The following is a 14,810-nucleotide window of genomic DNA, read 5'->3' on the forward strand; positions in this document are numbered from 1 at the left end:
CCAAAGAAGAACAAAACAACTGGAATAACTATGGCTCTAAAAGCTCTTTCACATCTGCATCAGGAGTACAAACATCCTTTACTGACTTTCCAAAGGGATTTTTATTTTGAAGACAAGAACTCAACGAACGTCAATTCCTTACCTCTCTCCGAATCTTCATGTAAGGATCTTCTGGACATTGTACTGGGGGATTCACTTTGACCCCTATTTTCCTCAAAAAGTTTCTTGTGAATGCATCACAGTCATAAATCTTGAATGTCCGGCCATAGAAGACAACCTCTGTGCCGACATTAAAATGATACACAGTATAAAACTGATCCTCATCAGGAGGCGGAAGAGTAATCCGATGACGCCGGATAGAAGTCCCTATGGCATGAAAGAAAATACAACTGTTTTATCAAGTGGCTAACAAGTAAGAAGATACAGCACATTCACTAACAACCCTGAATACTTTCCCGCAACAGAAAACTGGGCAAAGGACTTGTTCTAGGAAGTAGCATTAGCACATTCCAACTCTGAGGGAGTCAGAAGGAGCTGAGACTTCTGAGGTTCAGAGCTCTGTGGCCAGCCTTGCATGTGGTTAGAGTTGCCTAAGTGGTGGTTGGGAAGTATTTTAATAAACCATAAAGACTGGGGTGAGGATGGGAGATGAAGGACAGGGGACATAAGCAGAATGACGAAAAATACCAGACGCTGCCATCATGTCTTTTCCTAGAACAAGCCTGCTCACATTCAGCCACCAGCAAGCACTCAATGTGAGCACACTCAACAGGCATTAAGGCACCAATGCAGAGTACTCACTAAAATGTGTACTCATGGCTCAAAAAAAAAAAAAAAAAAAAAAAAGCTAGTAAGCTTTGGAATGATAGGTGCCAACACTGACTTAGAAGTTTCAATAAGGATGAATGACTTTTGGCTGCTGTGAAGTTTCATGGAATCTTCTTTCCTCTATCAACCTATTTTTCCTCCTCCTTCCTCTACAGCCTCTGTCCACCTCCACCCAAGCACTACCTCAAGTAAGGGTTATCAGAGGCTTCATAGTTCTAGACAGTGCTCTGGGCCAAAAGCTCTAGATCTCATCCCATCTTCTACTTCCAACCCTGATGCCCATTCATTTCTCCTCTTGAGAATATGTTCCCAGGGTCCCCACGTATATCCAAAAGAGTGGTCAGCCACTGGAGGTAAAAGGGTTCCTTGCCTACATGAGTGTACCAACTATACCACACCATACCAGCCAAGTTACCCAAATATTGCTGCAATCTGTTGTTAAGGACTGTTTAGGGGCCAGGCACGGTGGCTCACGCCTGTAATCCCACCACTTTTGGAGGCCGAGGCAGGCAGACTGCTTGAGCCCAAGAGTTCGAGACCAGCCTGGGCAACATGGCAAAATCCTGTCTCTACAAAAGAAAAAAAAAATTAATTAAAAAAAAATTAGCTGGGTATGGTGGTGCCCACATGTGGTCCCAGCTACTCGGGAGGCTGAAAGGTGGGAGGATTGCTTGAGTCCAGGAGGTTGAGGCTAAAGTGAGCCATGATCACACCACTGTACTCTAGCTTGGGCAACAGAGCGAGGCCCTGTCTCAAAAAAAAAAAAAAAAAAAAGAAAAGAAAAGAAAAAGAAAAAAAAAGAATTGTTTAGGGTTTGAGATTTTATCCTACTTGCAAGATGACAAGTTAGCCTTCCATAGTTTCATGGATGCTGGTAGAAGACAGGAGGTGCCTTGGTCAGAGACAAAAGGCAGTTTATTAACCAACAGCAGTAAGAATAGCCTGAATATCAGCATTTCTTTTTCCAGTTTCCTAAGCCCCAGTTCCCACAGGATGACATAGTAAGGGCCAGGTAACATTTGTACATGCAGTGGGTTACATTACAGGAGAGTAACCCTTAGCTTAGGGAACCCAAATCTTCTATAATTAGCAATAAGCATCCCTGCTCTTTATCTCCAAGGGAGCTACTATCTTTATTAGACTTTATTCTGGAAGGAGACACTAAGCCTCTATCTTCCAAGGCTATAAGCAAACCTATACTTTGCTCCAGAGGGAGAGACTATTTTTGTCTTCCACAGCTACTTGCTATATAAACATCCTTGAAGAGACAGTCCAGAACAAAGAGAAGTCAGTGCCTCTGCTTGCAAGAGATACAGAAATGCATGATACCCATGGAGAATTGTCTCTCAATATCTGTAACTGACTTAGGCCTGAGAATCTACTCCAAGAACAAAGAGAAAAGGAAAGCAGAACAAACTGCGGATCTAATGATTCAATAAAAATTGGCTTGTGGGAACTCTGCATGGAGGTATTTTAATATAAAGATGTCAGCCTATCTTCTTTGTATTTTATACAGCACTGAAAATGATGCCTTTTCTCAAAGTCTAGAGACACTTAGAAATTAGTCATTGCTTATTCATTAAGGAATATTTAATGAATATCTTTATGTGCCAGGAACTGTGTTGGGCTCTCTTCCATTATTCTACTTATCATCTTTTCACTCTGTTGAGGGGAAATTACCTAAAATCATTTTCAGCTTCTTTTCTTTGCAGCAATTTTTAATTACTTGGCGCATTAAATTAAAATAATAAAACTATAAAATTAGAACTGGCCTAGAATATTTTTAAATGTACTACATAAAAGATGATATAATTTTACTGCAAAAAAATTATACTTCAATTAGCCTTTAATTCATAGCACTGAAAACAGTATGCAAATTATTTAATCATTCAAGATTAGACATTTAGAACAAATTGCATACTTAAACATGTATAAAAGGATGGGCATTTCAGGTATTTTCAGGAACCATTATATACTACTTTAAAAATACTTATATTGTGACAGTTTTTAAAATATATAAGAATTATTCAACAGTCAGGAGCTTCTTCAAAAATTCCATCTATCTTGCATTTTTACTTCATTATAGAAATTCAAATAAGCAAGTTAGTGATGATTTTTGCTCCATAAGACTTTGAATAGGAGTCCTACATTTTTCTAGGTGGGAAAAACTGGCCCACCCACTGGGCTTTTAAATAATACTAATCACAATCATCAGCATAGCCCTAGGATAAACTTTCACTTACATTTTCTCATTTAATCCTCAATAATTCTATAAGGCAGATAATACATGAAATATGAACATTCAGTTTAAGGATGAGAAAACCAAAGCTCAGAGAGGTTAAATGCCATGCCCAAGGTCATGCCCTAACAAATGGCAGTAAAAGATCTTGAAGTTGGGCTTTCAGACTCTAACTAAATACCATTACTTTCCATAGTTTGCACTGAGCTGTATCTCACTGTACTGCAGCTACATATTACTTGAGGAGGAAGAGCCATAGGCATAACAGGATGGAAATGGAGAAAAGAACTACCAGCCACCATGAAAAGAAAAGAGAGATGAAGCTGCTCTTTCAAAAGAACAGCCTCTCTCCTCTAAGGGGAAATTTCCAGAGATGCCCACCCACTGCTATGGCAATGCACCCTGCAGGGCCTGCCCCACCAGCTGACTTGCCTCTCCCAGGAGCCTGCAGATCTCAAGCCCCCCAACTCTTCCTTCTCTTAGCCTCTACACTTCTCTCACTAGATGCTTCTCAGAAAAGGCCAGGGAAGTTCTTCTTGGTGACAAAAAAGAATCCTGAACACCCATGAGTTAGAAAGAAAAGGCAGGTCTAACACTAACAGTTAAGTTTTGATAACCAAAAATCTAACGTCACAATTCCATACGAATCAGAAAACCAAGGTGGGCCATTTGAAATGTACAGTTGCACATGAGAGCTTTCAATAACATATTCATAGGATTTCTCGACTGTGTCCTTTGAGAATTAAAATTTCTAATTATCAGAATTTGTATGTTTTTAGTCTTCCACGATAAATGGCAGAAACTCCATCAGCAGGAATTTGTTTTGGGATATCAAAGAAATGGGCAGGATACCATGTCCTTGGCCCACATTGAAGAGCAGGTGAAATCATCAAGGTAGATAAATAAAGATATTGTTACGAAACAGAAAAACAACTAAAGCACCATATTTGCCCTTTAAATTTTCAGGTGTTTATCTTAACTGCCCAATAAAGACTACTGGGACACATGTCCAGCTTTTCCTCATCTTCATGTTTTACATTTCTCTTCCTTTGTAAAAGCCCTGCTATCTGGCTATACTCTTCAAGCTTTAACTTTCTAACATTTCCCGGTGGTTTAGATCAAAGTGACCATATATCCATTTATGTTTCATGTGCTTCCATGTTATTCAGTTGGGACTTGCCTTAGATCTTTGCTCATACCACTAAATTTACTTTTCTGGAATTCACCTTCCAGAATTAAGACTCCAAACTCTCACCTCTATTTTATTTTTTATTTATTTATTTATTTTTGAGACAGGGTCTCACATCGTTGCCTAGGCTACAGTGCAGTGGCATGATCATGGATCAATGCAGCCTCAACCTCCCAGGCTCAAGCGATCCTCCCTACCTCAACCTCCCGTGTAGCTGAGATTACGGGCATGCGCCACCATGCCTGGCTAACTTTTTATTTTTTGTAGAGACAGTCTTGCTTTGTTGCCCAGGCTGGTCTTGAACTCCTGGCCTCAAGCAATCCTTTTGCCTCAGCCTCACAAAGTGCTGGGATTACAGGCGTGAGCCACTGCACCTGGGTCACCTCTATTTTAATTTAAGTATGTTAATTTCATTTTAGTGATGCTGCAGGCCTAGAGTACATCCAAGTCTAAAGGCAGATATTTCTTAGGTAAATGAAGATATAACTGCAATTGCCACTTGTCATCACATCTATAAGTTTGTGCCCTAAAAATACTAAGAGGCTCAACCACAATCACACATAACAGAGTGTCTTTTCTTCCTCTTGTGCTTACTATATTCCTCTACTAAAATGACTTGTATACTTTTACTTTTATTTTTCTAAAATGTCACCTTTAGAGTTTTGGTTTCACAAGAATAATTATTTTTATATACATAACCTGGCACTCACCTTGCAGCAAAAGAATAAGTTAAAAATTCCACATTTCTGCTCACAATAAGAAACAGTAGCCCTATGCATCTCCCCCTTAGCCATTGAATAAGCACCAAAATAACAGATGCTTTAATGTCCTCTTGCATGACCACCTTCTTGCCCTGTTTTCCCTATTCAATCTACGATCTGCTCCCAAATACTACCCAATTTATTGTCCTACCACTTTATCTCATGTTGCTCCTTCTGACTATTCTGCCTTTCTCTTCCATCTTTATCTAGAGAAACTTTTGAGGTACCATTCAAATGCCAGCTTCTCTAGTGGATATTGGCTTTTCCTCCTCTAATCCCTCAAGTACCTGGTTCCCTCCCCAGTGTCCACCCTCTAGGGTGACCAGATTTAGCAAATTAAAATATAGGCTGCTCAGTTAAATTTGAATTCCAGATAAACAACGAAGAATTTTTTTTTAATTTTTTTAATTTTTTTTCACCCAGGCTGGAGTGCAGTGGTGTGATCTCGGCTCACCGCAACCTCCGTCTCCCAGGTTCAAGCAATTCTCCTGTCTTAGCCTCCTGAGTAGCTAGGATTATAGGCATGTGCCACCACACCCAGCTAATTTTTATATTTTTAGTCGAGACGAGGTTTTGCTATGTTGGTCAGGCTGGTCTCAAACTCCCGGCCTCAAGTTATCAGCCCGCCTCTGCCTCCCAAAGTGCTGGGATTACAGGTGTAAGCCACCATGCCCAGCCAAATTCTTTAGCATAACTATGTCCTATGCAATATTTGGGACATAATTATACTAAAAACTTCATTGCTTACCTGAAATTCAAATATAACTGAGTATTTTATACTTCATCTGGCAACCTTCCCACCACCCCTCCACCACTTTATGGGATATAATACCTACATATAGTACATGCCCAATAAGAGTGAATGGCATATGAATGACTGAATTCTATTTTCTGTGATTACATTTGCCTGATCAAGTAGATTATCTTAGAGTATTAAAAAATATATATATAAGAAATACTACCTTATTAAGGGGCCAAAACAAGTCATTAGTGGAAATCAGTGTTCTCAACTAAGATGCACTAAGAATCACAGGGAAGCCAGTTCTTGACCCCATGTCTACAGAAGAAAAAATTCTGGGGTGGGCTAGGAGATTCTGAGGATCACTTTCAACTGAGAACAACTGGTATAGACCATACCAGAAAATCACGGCACATTTCTAATCATTATCCTTTCTTTAGCACAGATTAGTCTGGACTTGGTGTATTTAACTGACAATTATTCTGTTAGACAATTCGAGGTAAAACTACTGGATTAACCTCTGACATTCCTGGCTTGATATAATGTTGTTTTAACTACATTCCAGCAGAAAAGCAACACATTCTATAAATATAACACATCTAACCGAAAAGAGAGTGATGTCCTGGCAAGAAATGAAAGCAAGCCTTGAAGTGCAACACTGGCTTTCTTGACTCATAACACACACAAATCTCCTTGCCAACAAGAACTTGTGAATATTAAAAATATGTTGTTCTGATTAGAAGCTGCAAGAATGCCTATTTTGGTACCATGCTAATGGATGCCTCTTTTGTTTCTGGCTGATTCCAAACTCCCCCCCACCCTAAAAAATTACATGATAATAGAGGCAACCAAAAGGGAGCAGGGGAGGGTTATAATTCCTCCAGTTGCACTAATTTCAGAATGGTCACACAAGAAACAAGTGCATCTGTCCTCCAAGTTCATCTAGAAAATATCAAAATCCTATGGAAGTGACAGGAACGCCATCACTGCACAGCACCTAATCTTGACCATTTGCCTCTTCCCAGGGCCCAGATGCATGGAAAGCAAGCCCAGGCCACTCAAGTCACAACTGAAAGAAACACTACCTACCCTGTCCCACTGACATCTGAACCGCTGGCTCATTAAGTGTGTTTTCTTTTTTCCAATCACTTAATTTAGAAAAGCTTGAAGAAGGCATTTAAATGATTTTTCAAACTATCTGCAGTCCAAATAGACCTTCCTTAACAAGAATTATCATATTAAATATTTCAAGAGAGACTGGTTTCTCTCTAAACGAAGCTTGGTGACAGAGTGGTTATTCGTGTTTGCTTTCTACAGGATTTGCTACAGCCTTCCAAATTTCTCTACTCTGCTGACAAATTCAATGTCATTACGCAGCCTGATTACTGTGTATTCTATACACAACTCTTGAGCTGTGTCTTCACACAGGGAAATGTCCTGACCACAGTGAGCCAATCAAAAATTCGGAAAATTTCCAGAGACTTTAAAATTGTCTTTTACTCAGGTCTTTTTTTTCTGAGACTTTATGATAGCATTCCTCCCTCCTTACACAAGAATGATTTTCAAGTACATCGTTATGACTATCTTCAGCTTGCCTTTGGAATCTGCCTATGTGAGATTTGAAATCAAGAGTCTGAAAGAATTGAAAAGTCTTAATAAAAGCCTTTCCAAGATTCTAAAAGAAGCTACATTTCATATTTCTTCTTGGATAGTTTAATAAAACTAAGATGAACTGGACAGGGGCCAGTGAGCTATAGGATTATGAGCTTTCACTTTAAAGGTAATAATGAAAACAATAATGCAAGTCACTAATCCAGGCCTGGGGTGTCCTGTGACCTCCAGTCTATCATTTGTGCAAGTTTGGTGTCATGGTGGGAAAGTAATCAGAAAATAAGCAGAGCTTAGTGAGGGAATATCAGAACAAAATGTTTCGGGGAAAACCTGTAAGAAATTTTTTCTTTTTGCTACAGCAATACTATTACACAATCAAATACACATAAGTAAAATAGATGTCCACAGAAATTATAAATTGTAAATTCTTTGTTCTTAAATAATCTTCAACCATTTTCTAATGCATTCTCGCCAATCTTTAAAAACTACCTTATATGTTTTAAATGACCCTAAAGAATCTAAAACCTCTTGTCCCTTTGTAAAATAAAATGTCATACTTTTAACCTTAAAATTTGTGAAAACCTGTTTTTAAAATGTTATGGTATTTCCATATTTCCTGAAAGATTTACCATTAGGCCAAATTCACCAAATAAAATGGTCAGGGAGTGGGCAGTGTATCAGTTGGAACACAAAGAACAATGAGGACAGTTCATATTACCTCCTCATACTAATCTTCCTCTTTTCCTACCACTAGTAAAACCAAGCAGAGACACTAAATTGAATTCCCTTTATCTTTCCATCACCTCACCAGTGGCTCTCCTCTAACATGGTAGAATAGCCTGGTCATGATCTGGGCACCTCTGATTCCCAATCTCCATTTCTAGTCTTGACTTTTTTCCTGAAAACACATCCTAAGTTTCTACCTGCCTGGAAGGACATCACCACACAGATGTCTAACACCCCTTCAAAGGCCTCATGCCCTGAAACACACCCCAGATTCAAACCCCAATCCTGTTTCTTGCTCTGTGCTCCTGGGCTTTATAAAGGTATCATGACTCAACCACAGAGACCTCTGAGGCCGATATAGTTTGGATATTTGTCCCCTCCAAATCTCATGCTGAAATGTGATCCCCAGTGTTGGAGATGGGGCCTGCCGGGAGGTGTTTGGGTCATGGGGGTGGATCCCGCATGAATGTCTTTGTGTTGTCCTCGCAGTAATGAGTGAGTTCTTTCTGTTGGTTACCATAAAATCTGATTGTTAACAAGAGTCTGGCATCCCCTCCTTTCTCTCTTGCTCCCCGTCTTGCCATGTGACACGCCTGCTCTCCTTTCACCTTCCACCACGAGTAAAAGCTTCCTGAGGCCTCACCAGATGCAGAAGCTGGTGCCATGCTTCTTGTACAGTCTGCAGAACTGTGAGCCACATAATCCTCTTTTCTTTATAAATTACCCAGCCCCAGGTATTCCTTTAGAGCAATGCAAAACAGACAGAGCAAATTACCTCCCTAAGCCTGTTTCCTTTTCTGTAAAAGCTGACAGTGACAATAACTACTTTAGATGGTCATCAGGAGATTAAATGAGATAATGATAAGGTAGGCACTTTTTCATTAGATATTCCCCCTCCTCACTCTCTGTATTTAATCACTGGCCAATGCATATCAACTCTGCCAACCAAATGTCTCTCAAATCCTTCCCCAATTTTCTATTCCTACCATCATTGTCCTGGTTTGGACACTCAGCATTTCTAGCCTGAACAATTGCAAAACTCTTGGACTGGTGGCCTTGCTCCCTTTCCTTTCCAATCTGGTGGCCTATTATTACTCCATGAGATAGGGCTATGATGGGACTCAGTCCTTTTGTCCATTTTCCCAAAACATAGCACAGTGCCTGACACAGAATAGGCATCCAACAAACACTTCTTGGCAATGCTGGCTGGCTCCAAATTCATTATTCCAACCACCAGACACAATGAAGCCATGCTCTAAGAAAAACCTCAATCTCATGAGCATCGAAGGAAGTCCTTTGCACGCTTAATGAGGTTGCATGACAACCTTATTCTCAGAGCCCATGGCCTTCAAATCCCTGCTTCTCCCCCTTGAACTCATTGTGGTATATCAATACAGAGCCCTCAGGCCTAGATTAGTGATTAGTAAGCAAAATTTGTTCAGCATAGGCAGAAATCATGAGATGTGTTAAATAACAATAGGTATGTAGACTAAGTAGAGCATGGGCATGTTAAACATAGAAAGAAAGGGATGGAAAAACCAAAAGATAGCTGATTTTCAGTAGGTCGTAAATATACATGAGGCACCTGGACTCTAAATATTCATGATATGCTAAATATGTAAGGACACTAAATATTCATGAGCACCCAATATTTATGAGGCCTCAATTTGGCCACTCATTCATCGGTGACACCCATTCTGGCCCCATGTGACCTCTGCCCAAGAAACACAAACAAAACCCAAGACTATCCAGCAGGCTTATTGACAAGCTACAGCCATGGCCAGGCACACTTCTCCCTGCATCTCTCCAACAGAGCAAGTGTGTGCCCTCAGCCCGAGGCCCCTTCTGTCTGTGGTTCTCCTTGCTTGAACCTCAATTCTGGTCTCCAAACCATACTAGTAGCAGGGAAGGTTAGCGAAACAGAGACAGAACCATTGCTGACCCCAGGATTCAGGCAGTATGGTCCTTCTGCCTACTTGTACCCTGTCCCAAGTGTGTGAACCTACCCTATCTCTTTCTCTCTTGCTTCTCATCGTGTGTTTTAAATTACTTTAATGTAACATGTGATTCATGCATTTTAATGTGATCCATGAGCCTTCTGTTTTGTGGCCTCTGGGAGAGCCTGAATGTACAATTCTCAAAGGCCACCACTGTATCCAGGTAACATCCCACACAACACTCTCCCTGCCGCATAGAGAACAGACTGTAGGAGGAGCAAGAATGGAAACAGGGAGACCACGTTAGGCAGTTATTCCATTCCTCTAGTCAACAGATGAGGGTAGCTTAGGTGAGGATGGTAGTGAAGGGGATGGAAAGACACGGACATATTCAGGATATGTTTTTCTAGGAGAATGAAGAACAGGGATGGTAGTTATGAGCAAGCAGGGAAAGTAAAAGGAGTAGATATTGTAGTTAGAGAAGGCAATTTCAGAGACTGAGATACTGGAGGTGGCAATACTCTAAAAGGCAAAGAAACAACAACACACCCAAGAATCAGCTCCTCAAGGAACTGAGTACCCTGAAAGGTCATTTACACCAGCGACCAAACAAACACTCAAATCCTCTCATACTTCTAGCAGGCTGTCAGTGAAAAACCACCCCTGACCTGTCCCCAGGGCCATCTATCTACACGAGGGAACAAACAAATCTGTGACTTTCCTCCGCCCCTACACCAGAGCCCTAACCCCAACCCTACCCAGGTCCATTCCCTACAACTTCTAGCAGCTCTCTGCCAGAAAGTTCTTCCTCTTACTGACCTGAACTCTGACCCCTAGGTCCCATCCATGAAGATACAGAGAATAAGGTCACCCCTTCTCCACATGACAGCCCTTTAGATTCCTGAGGACATTTATCAAGCACACTTGAGTCTCCCCATTACAGACAAATATCCCTTTTCACTATTCTGTCTTGCACATGACAAATGTTCAGTTCTTTCACCGTCATAGTTGCTGTCCCCTGAAGTCATCCAGAACTCAGCAGCATCCCAAGAGAAGGACCCACAGCACAAACAGAAGAAATCAGTCATCTCCATTGATCTCTGCCATACTTAATGCAACCTAGGATTAGCTTCTCTGGTGGCCACATCACAGAGTTAACTCTTATCTGTGGCTGAGAGGAGTATGGACAAAGATGACTGGCATACACGGGGTGAAGGAACAATGACTCTCTGGTGAGGTACCATCGAAGTCTGTAGTTAACAGGTTTGAGGATGAGGAGGGGGTGGTTGAAACAAATGACAGTAAATTCAAGAAAGAAGAGAATGCCAATCTGGAAGCTGCAGTAGAGAACAGCTTTCTCTTCTCCCCTAATGGTGTTGTGAAGGAAGTGATCTGCTCACGGCAAGGCGACCAAAGGGTTTGAGGAAGAAGTCAAAGGCACAGGAGAGTTTACTCATAACAGAGCAGCACCTGAAAGGATACAAGTATGCCACGGAGGAGTGAGAGACCCAGCCAATGTTGACATGCGGAGGGTAGAAAGCTGGTAAGTCACAATCAATAACTACACGCTAATGGCATGTTTATATTCACCACTGCCAGCAGGTTAGACAGCCTAAACAGTAGCATGCAGTCTTTTGAAAAGCTAAAGGCAGGCAGTATATAAAGGCAGGAGTCAGAAGTGAAGGAACCATAACTCTGCTTTAAATAGATACCTTGAAGCAATCCACTATTTTTCACCTCTGGTTCATTTACTTGAATTGTGTCATCTTCAGGGTAGAAGTAGATTTTATAGTATCTTATTCTGTAGTTGGTTTGGCTTTTATCAAATACTTCCTCTTCCAAATAGGCATCAAAAGATAATACCTGTTGGAATCATAATTAGAAACTAAGAAATGAAAAGAAAATTCAGCAAACTTAAAATCAACAAAGCAGCTGCCTGTATACTTTTTGTTAATATAAAGAAAAAAGTAGAGAGAATTTTTCCAAGAAGACATTCTACACATCAGCTATGCGAATGGATATACAATCTAAGATACAATACATAAAGATTATTTAATACTTTTATCACCATCTGGTTAAAACAAGGAAATGATATTCAAGTTAATACATCCATTGTTCAGCTCTACCATAAACTGAACTAGAGTCTGCCTTTGGGATTTCACAGTGGGATTCTAAATGTATACGTTATAGAGACAAAATATTCTTTCTCACAAGATGAATAAGTTTTGTCATTTTTTTCCCATTAACAATAACACAAAGCTGCCTTGGTTCTGGCATAAAATTATCCTGACTGTTAGTCCTGATGATTGCTTGCCTTCAGGCAATTCAAGCAGGCATATCTGAAATTCATCCAATGCCCTGGAGACCCCACCTTACACTTTGGGAACCTCAAGGAGCCTAGCCCAATGCTAGACTCAGACTCATCTTGTATGGGGGCGGTAGGGAATAAGGAAGGGAAAGACAGGTGGATTCTAAAGCAGTTATGGTAAAATTCAGAGATAGTCAAAAATATCTTTGAAAATTCCTTAACTACTTTAGAAAACTGTGCCTCTCAGTAAGTAAAACACAGCCCATTTTTCTCCCATATTGAAGCAGATGACTGCCTGCTTCTTCAGTTGAAGACCAGTTAAAATCATTTCTTTATGCTTAGGTGCCATGTTGTATGAATAATATATATCTTTAGCCATTGGAAACATTCTTAATATGGCATCCTGCTCACACACTGAGCACGACAAGGTAATTGAGGACAACTGTGGGAAAAGTAGATTCAGGCTACCATTTCAAGCTTGACCTGCGACTCAAGCTCTGTGAGAGCTCCATTTAAATATTCTCTTTGTCTCTCACTTTTGATCAATTTTTATAATTGAAGTTGCAAAACTTAACTGTGCATATGATGTAACTCCAGGGCTATTCAATGTGGACAATATGATATATATGAGTGAGCCTGTTAGATGCAATCTACCCTCTAGGGGTGGTGGTCAGTTAACCTAAGTAAGAATATATACTCCAGGAGTGTTTAGCATATTTTTATCAGAAGCCCACACTTCAGAAGTGGCTAACAGAATGCCTCAGTAGCTTTTTCTTTGATCAACACAAAAAGCTTTGTCAATTGCCATAAATGATGTTAGAATAAATTTTGGTGAAATGATTATATTCAAAATGCACATATCAGTTACAAATACTAACCAGGCACTGTCCTTACAGGAACGGGTTATAAGAGTCTGGTGAGTCCAGAGATCTACTCCCTTCAAAATGGCACCTTTGGCTTCATTCCCAAATAGTCCTATGTTCAGCTGCTTTCTTAAAGAATTTGTCTGGCCTGACTCCAATTAGGTTAGCTAAACCCCATTGCTAGAATGTTGTCACATTTGTATTGAGTGAACATTTCAGATAAGATGCTGTTGGACAAGTATAGAGTTTCCTTCTGGGGTGACAAAAAAGTCTTGGAACTAGATAGATGTGATGGTTGCACAGCCTTGTGGATATGTTAAATGTCACTGAATTGCACACTTTAAAATGGCTAATGGTTAATTTTATGTTACGTGAATTTTACCTCAGTTAAAAAAGATATTACACACCAAGTCGTGTTGGACACTTTAAAATGGTGAGTTTTTGTTATGTGAATTATATTTCAACTTTTAGAAAGTAGGGGGAGGGAGCTGGCTACAGTGGCTCAGGCCTGTGGCAGGAAGATCACTTGAGCCCAGGAGTTCGAGACCAGCCTGGGCAACATAATGAGACCCCGTTTTTACAAAAAAAATTCAAAAATTAGTCGGGCATGGTTACGTGTACTTGTAGTCTCAGCTACTAGGGAGGCTGAGGTGGGAGGATTGCTTGAGCCCAGGAGATCGAGGCTGCAGTGAGTTATGACCTCGCCACTGCACTCTAGCCTGGGTGAGAGAATGAGACTCTGTGTCTCAAAAGTTATTTTTTTTAAAAAATGAGGAGGAAAAAAAGATGTTGGAACACCTAAAAGGAGAAAGAGCTGGGGCTTCATCAAACTTTCAGTGTATGTAATATTTAATCTGAGATTTTTTTTTTCTTTGTAATCAAGTAGGAAAGTGTAGAGAGAATATTCTTGGCTGTCACCCATCTCTATATACTGAATGCTGCCAGTATGAATTTGTGAATGACTACACTGGCATAGGTCAATTGACAACTGGCATAGGTCAACTGTCATGTATGTAATCATTAAATATTTATCAATCAAATGATGCATTAAAAGAGAAGGATGCTTAAATTGAAATAAAGAGAAAAGGAAACACATTATCTTAGGTTGGGCTTCAATATGTCTAGATGAGGGACAGACTGATATTTCATATTCTGCTCCCATGAGAATACAGGGCTGTCAAACTCCAGCATGAAAGATACAGAGCAAGTCAGAATGAGGTAGAGATGGAAAGATAAAAAAGGAAGAGGAAGAGGAAATTATAAAAGGTGGCAAAGTAGAATGTAAGAGAAGAGACACCAAATAGATTAAAAAGTGATCTCACAAAAATAAATGATCTAATTGCAATGGAACTTGATGTATCAGAGAATCCAGAAAACAGAACCTAAAATAAAAACTTAAAAATGAAAATTTATAGTAACATAATTATGATGTAAGGTGTTATCATCATTTATGATGTCAAGCAGAAACTAGATAAATAAGGTCCTAGGCCGGGCACGATGGCTCACGCCTGTAATCCCAGCACTTTGGGAGGCCGACGCAGGCGGATCACTTGAGGTCAGGGGTTCGAGACCAGCCTGACCAATATGGAGAAACCCCATCTCTACTAAA

At 40.2% G+C, this 14,810-nt stretch overlaps 1 protein-coding gene across 2 annotated transcripts in view; it reads right to left on the bottom strand.

Annotated features, from left to right (window-relative positions):
- EFHC2 (EF-hand domain containing 2) overlaps nucleotides 1-14,810 on the bottom strand; it is a 202,392-nt gene that overhangs the window by 119,468 nt on the left and 68,114 nt on the right. For both annotated transcript variants that reach the window (XM_024240474.2, XM_024240475.3), the window contains 2 exons: nucleotides 11,743-11,893; nucleotides 143-366 (listed from right to left, as the gene is read on the bottom strand). In XM_024240474.2, coding sequence (XP_024096242.1) covers nucleotides 143-366; nucleotides 11,743-11,893 — 375 coding nt within the window. The remainder of the gene's footprint in view (nucleotides 1-142; nucleotides 367-11,742; nucleotides 11,894-14,810) is intronic.

Source organism: Pongo abelii, chromosome X (genome assembly GCF_028885655.2).
Source record: "Pongo abelii isolate AG06213 chromosome X, NHGRI_mPonAbe1-v2.0_pri, whole genome shotgun sequence".
Classification (NCBI taxonomy): domain Eukaryota; kingdom Metazoa; phylum Chordata; class Mammalia; order Primates; family Hominidae; genus Pongo; species Pongo abelii.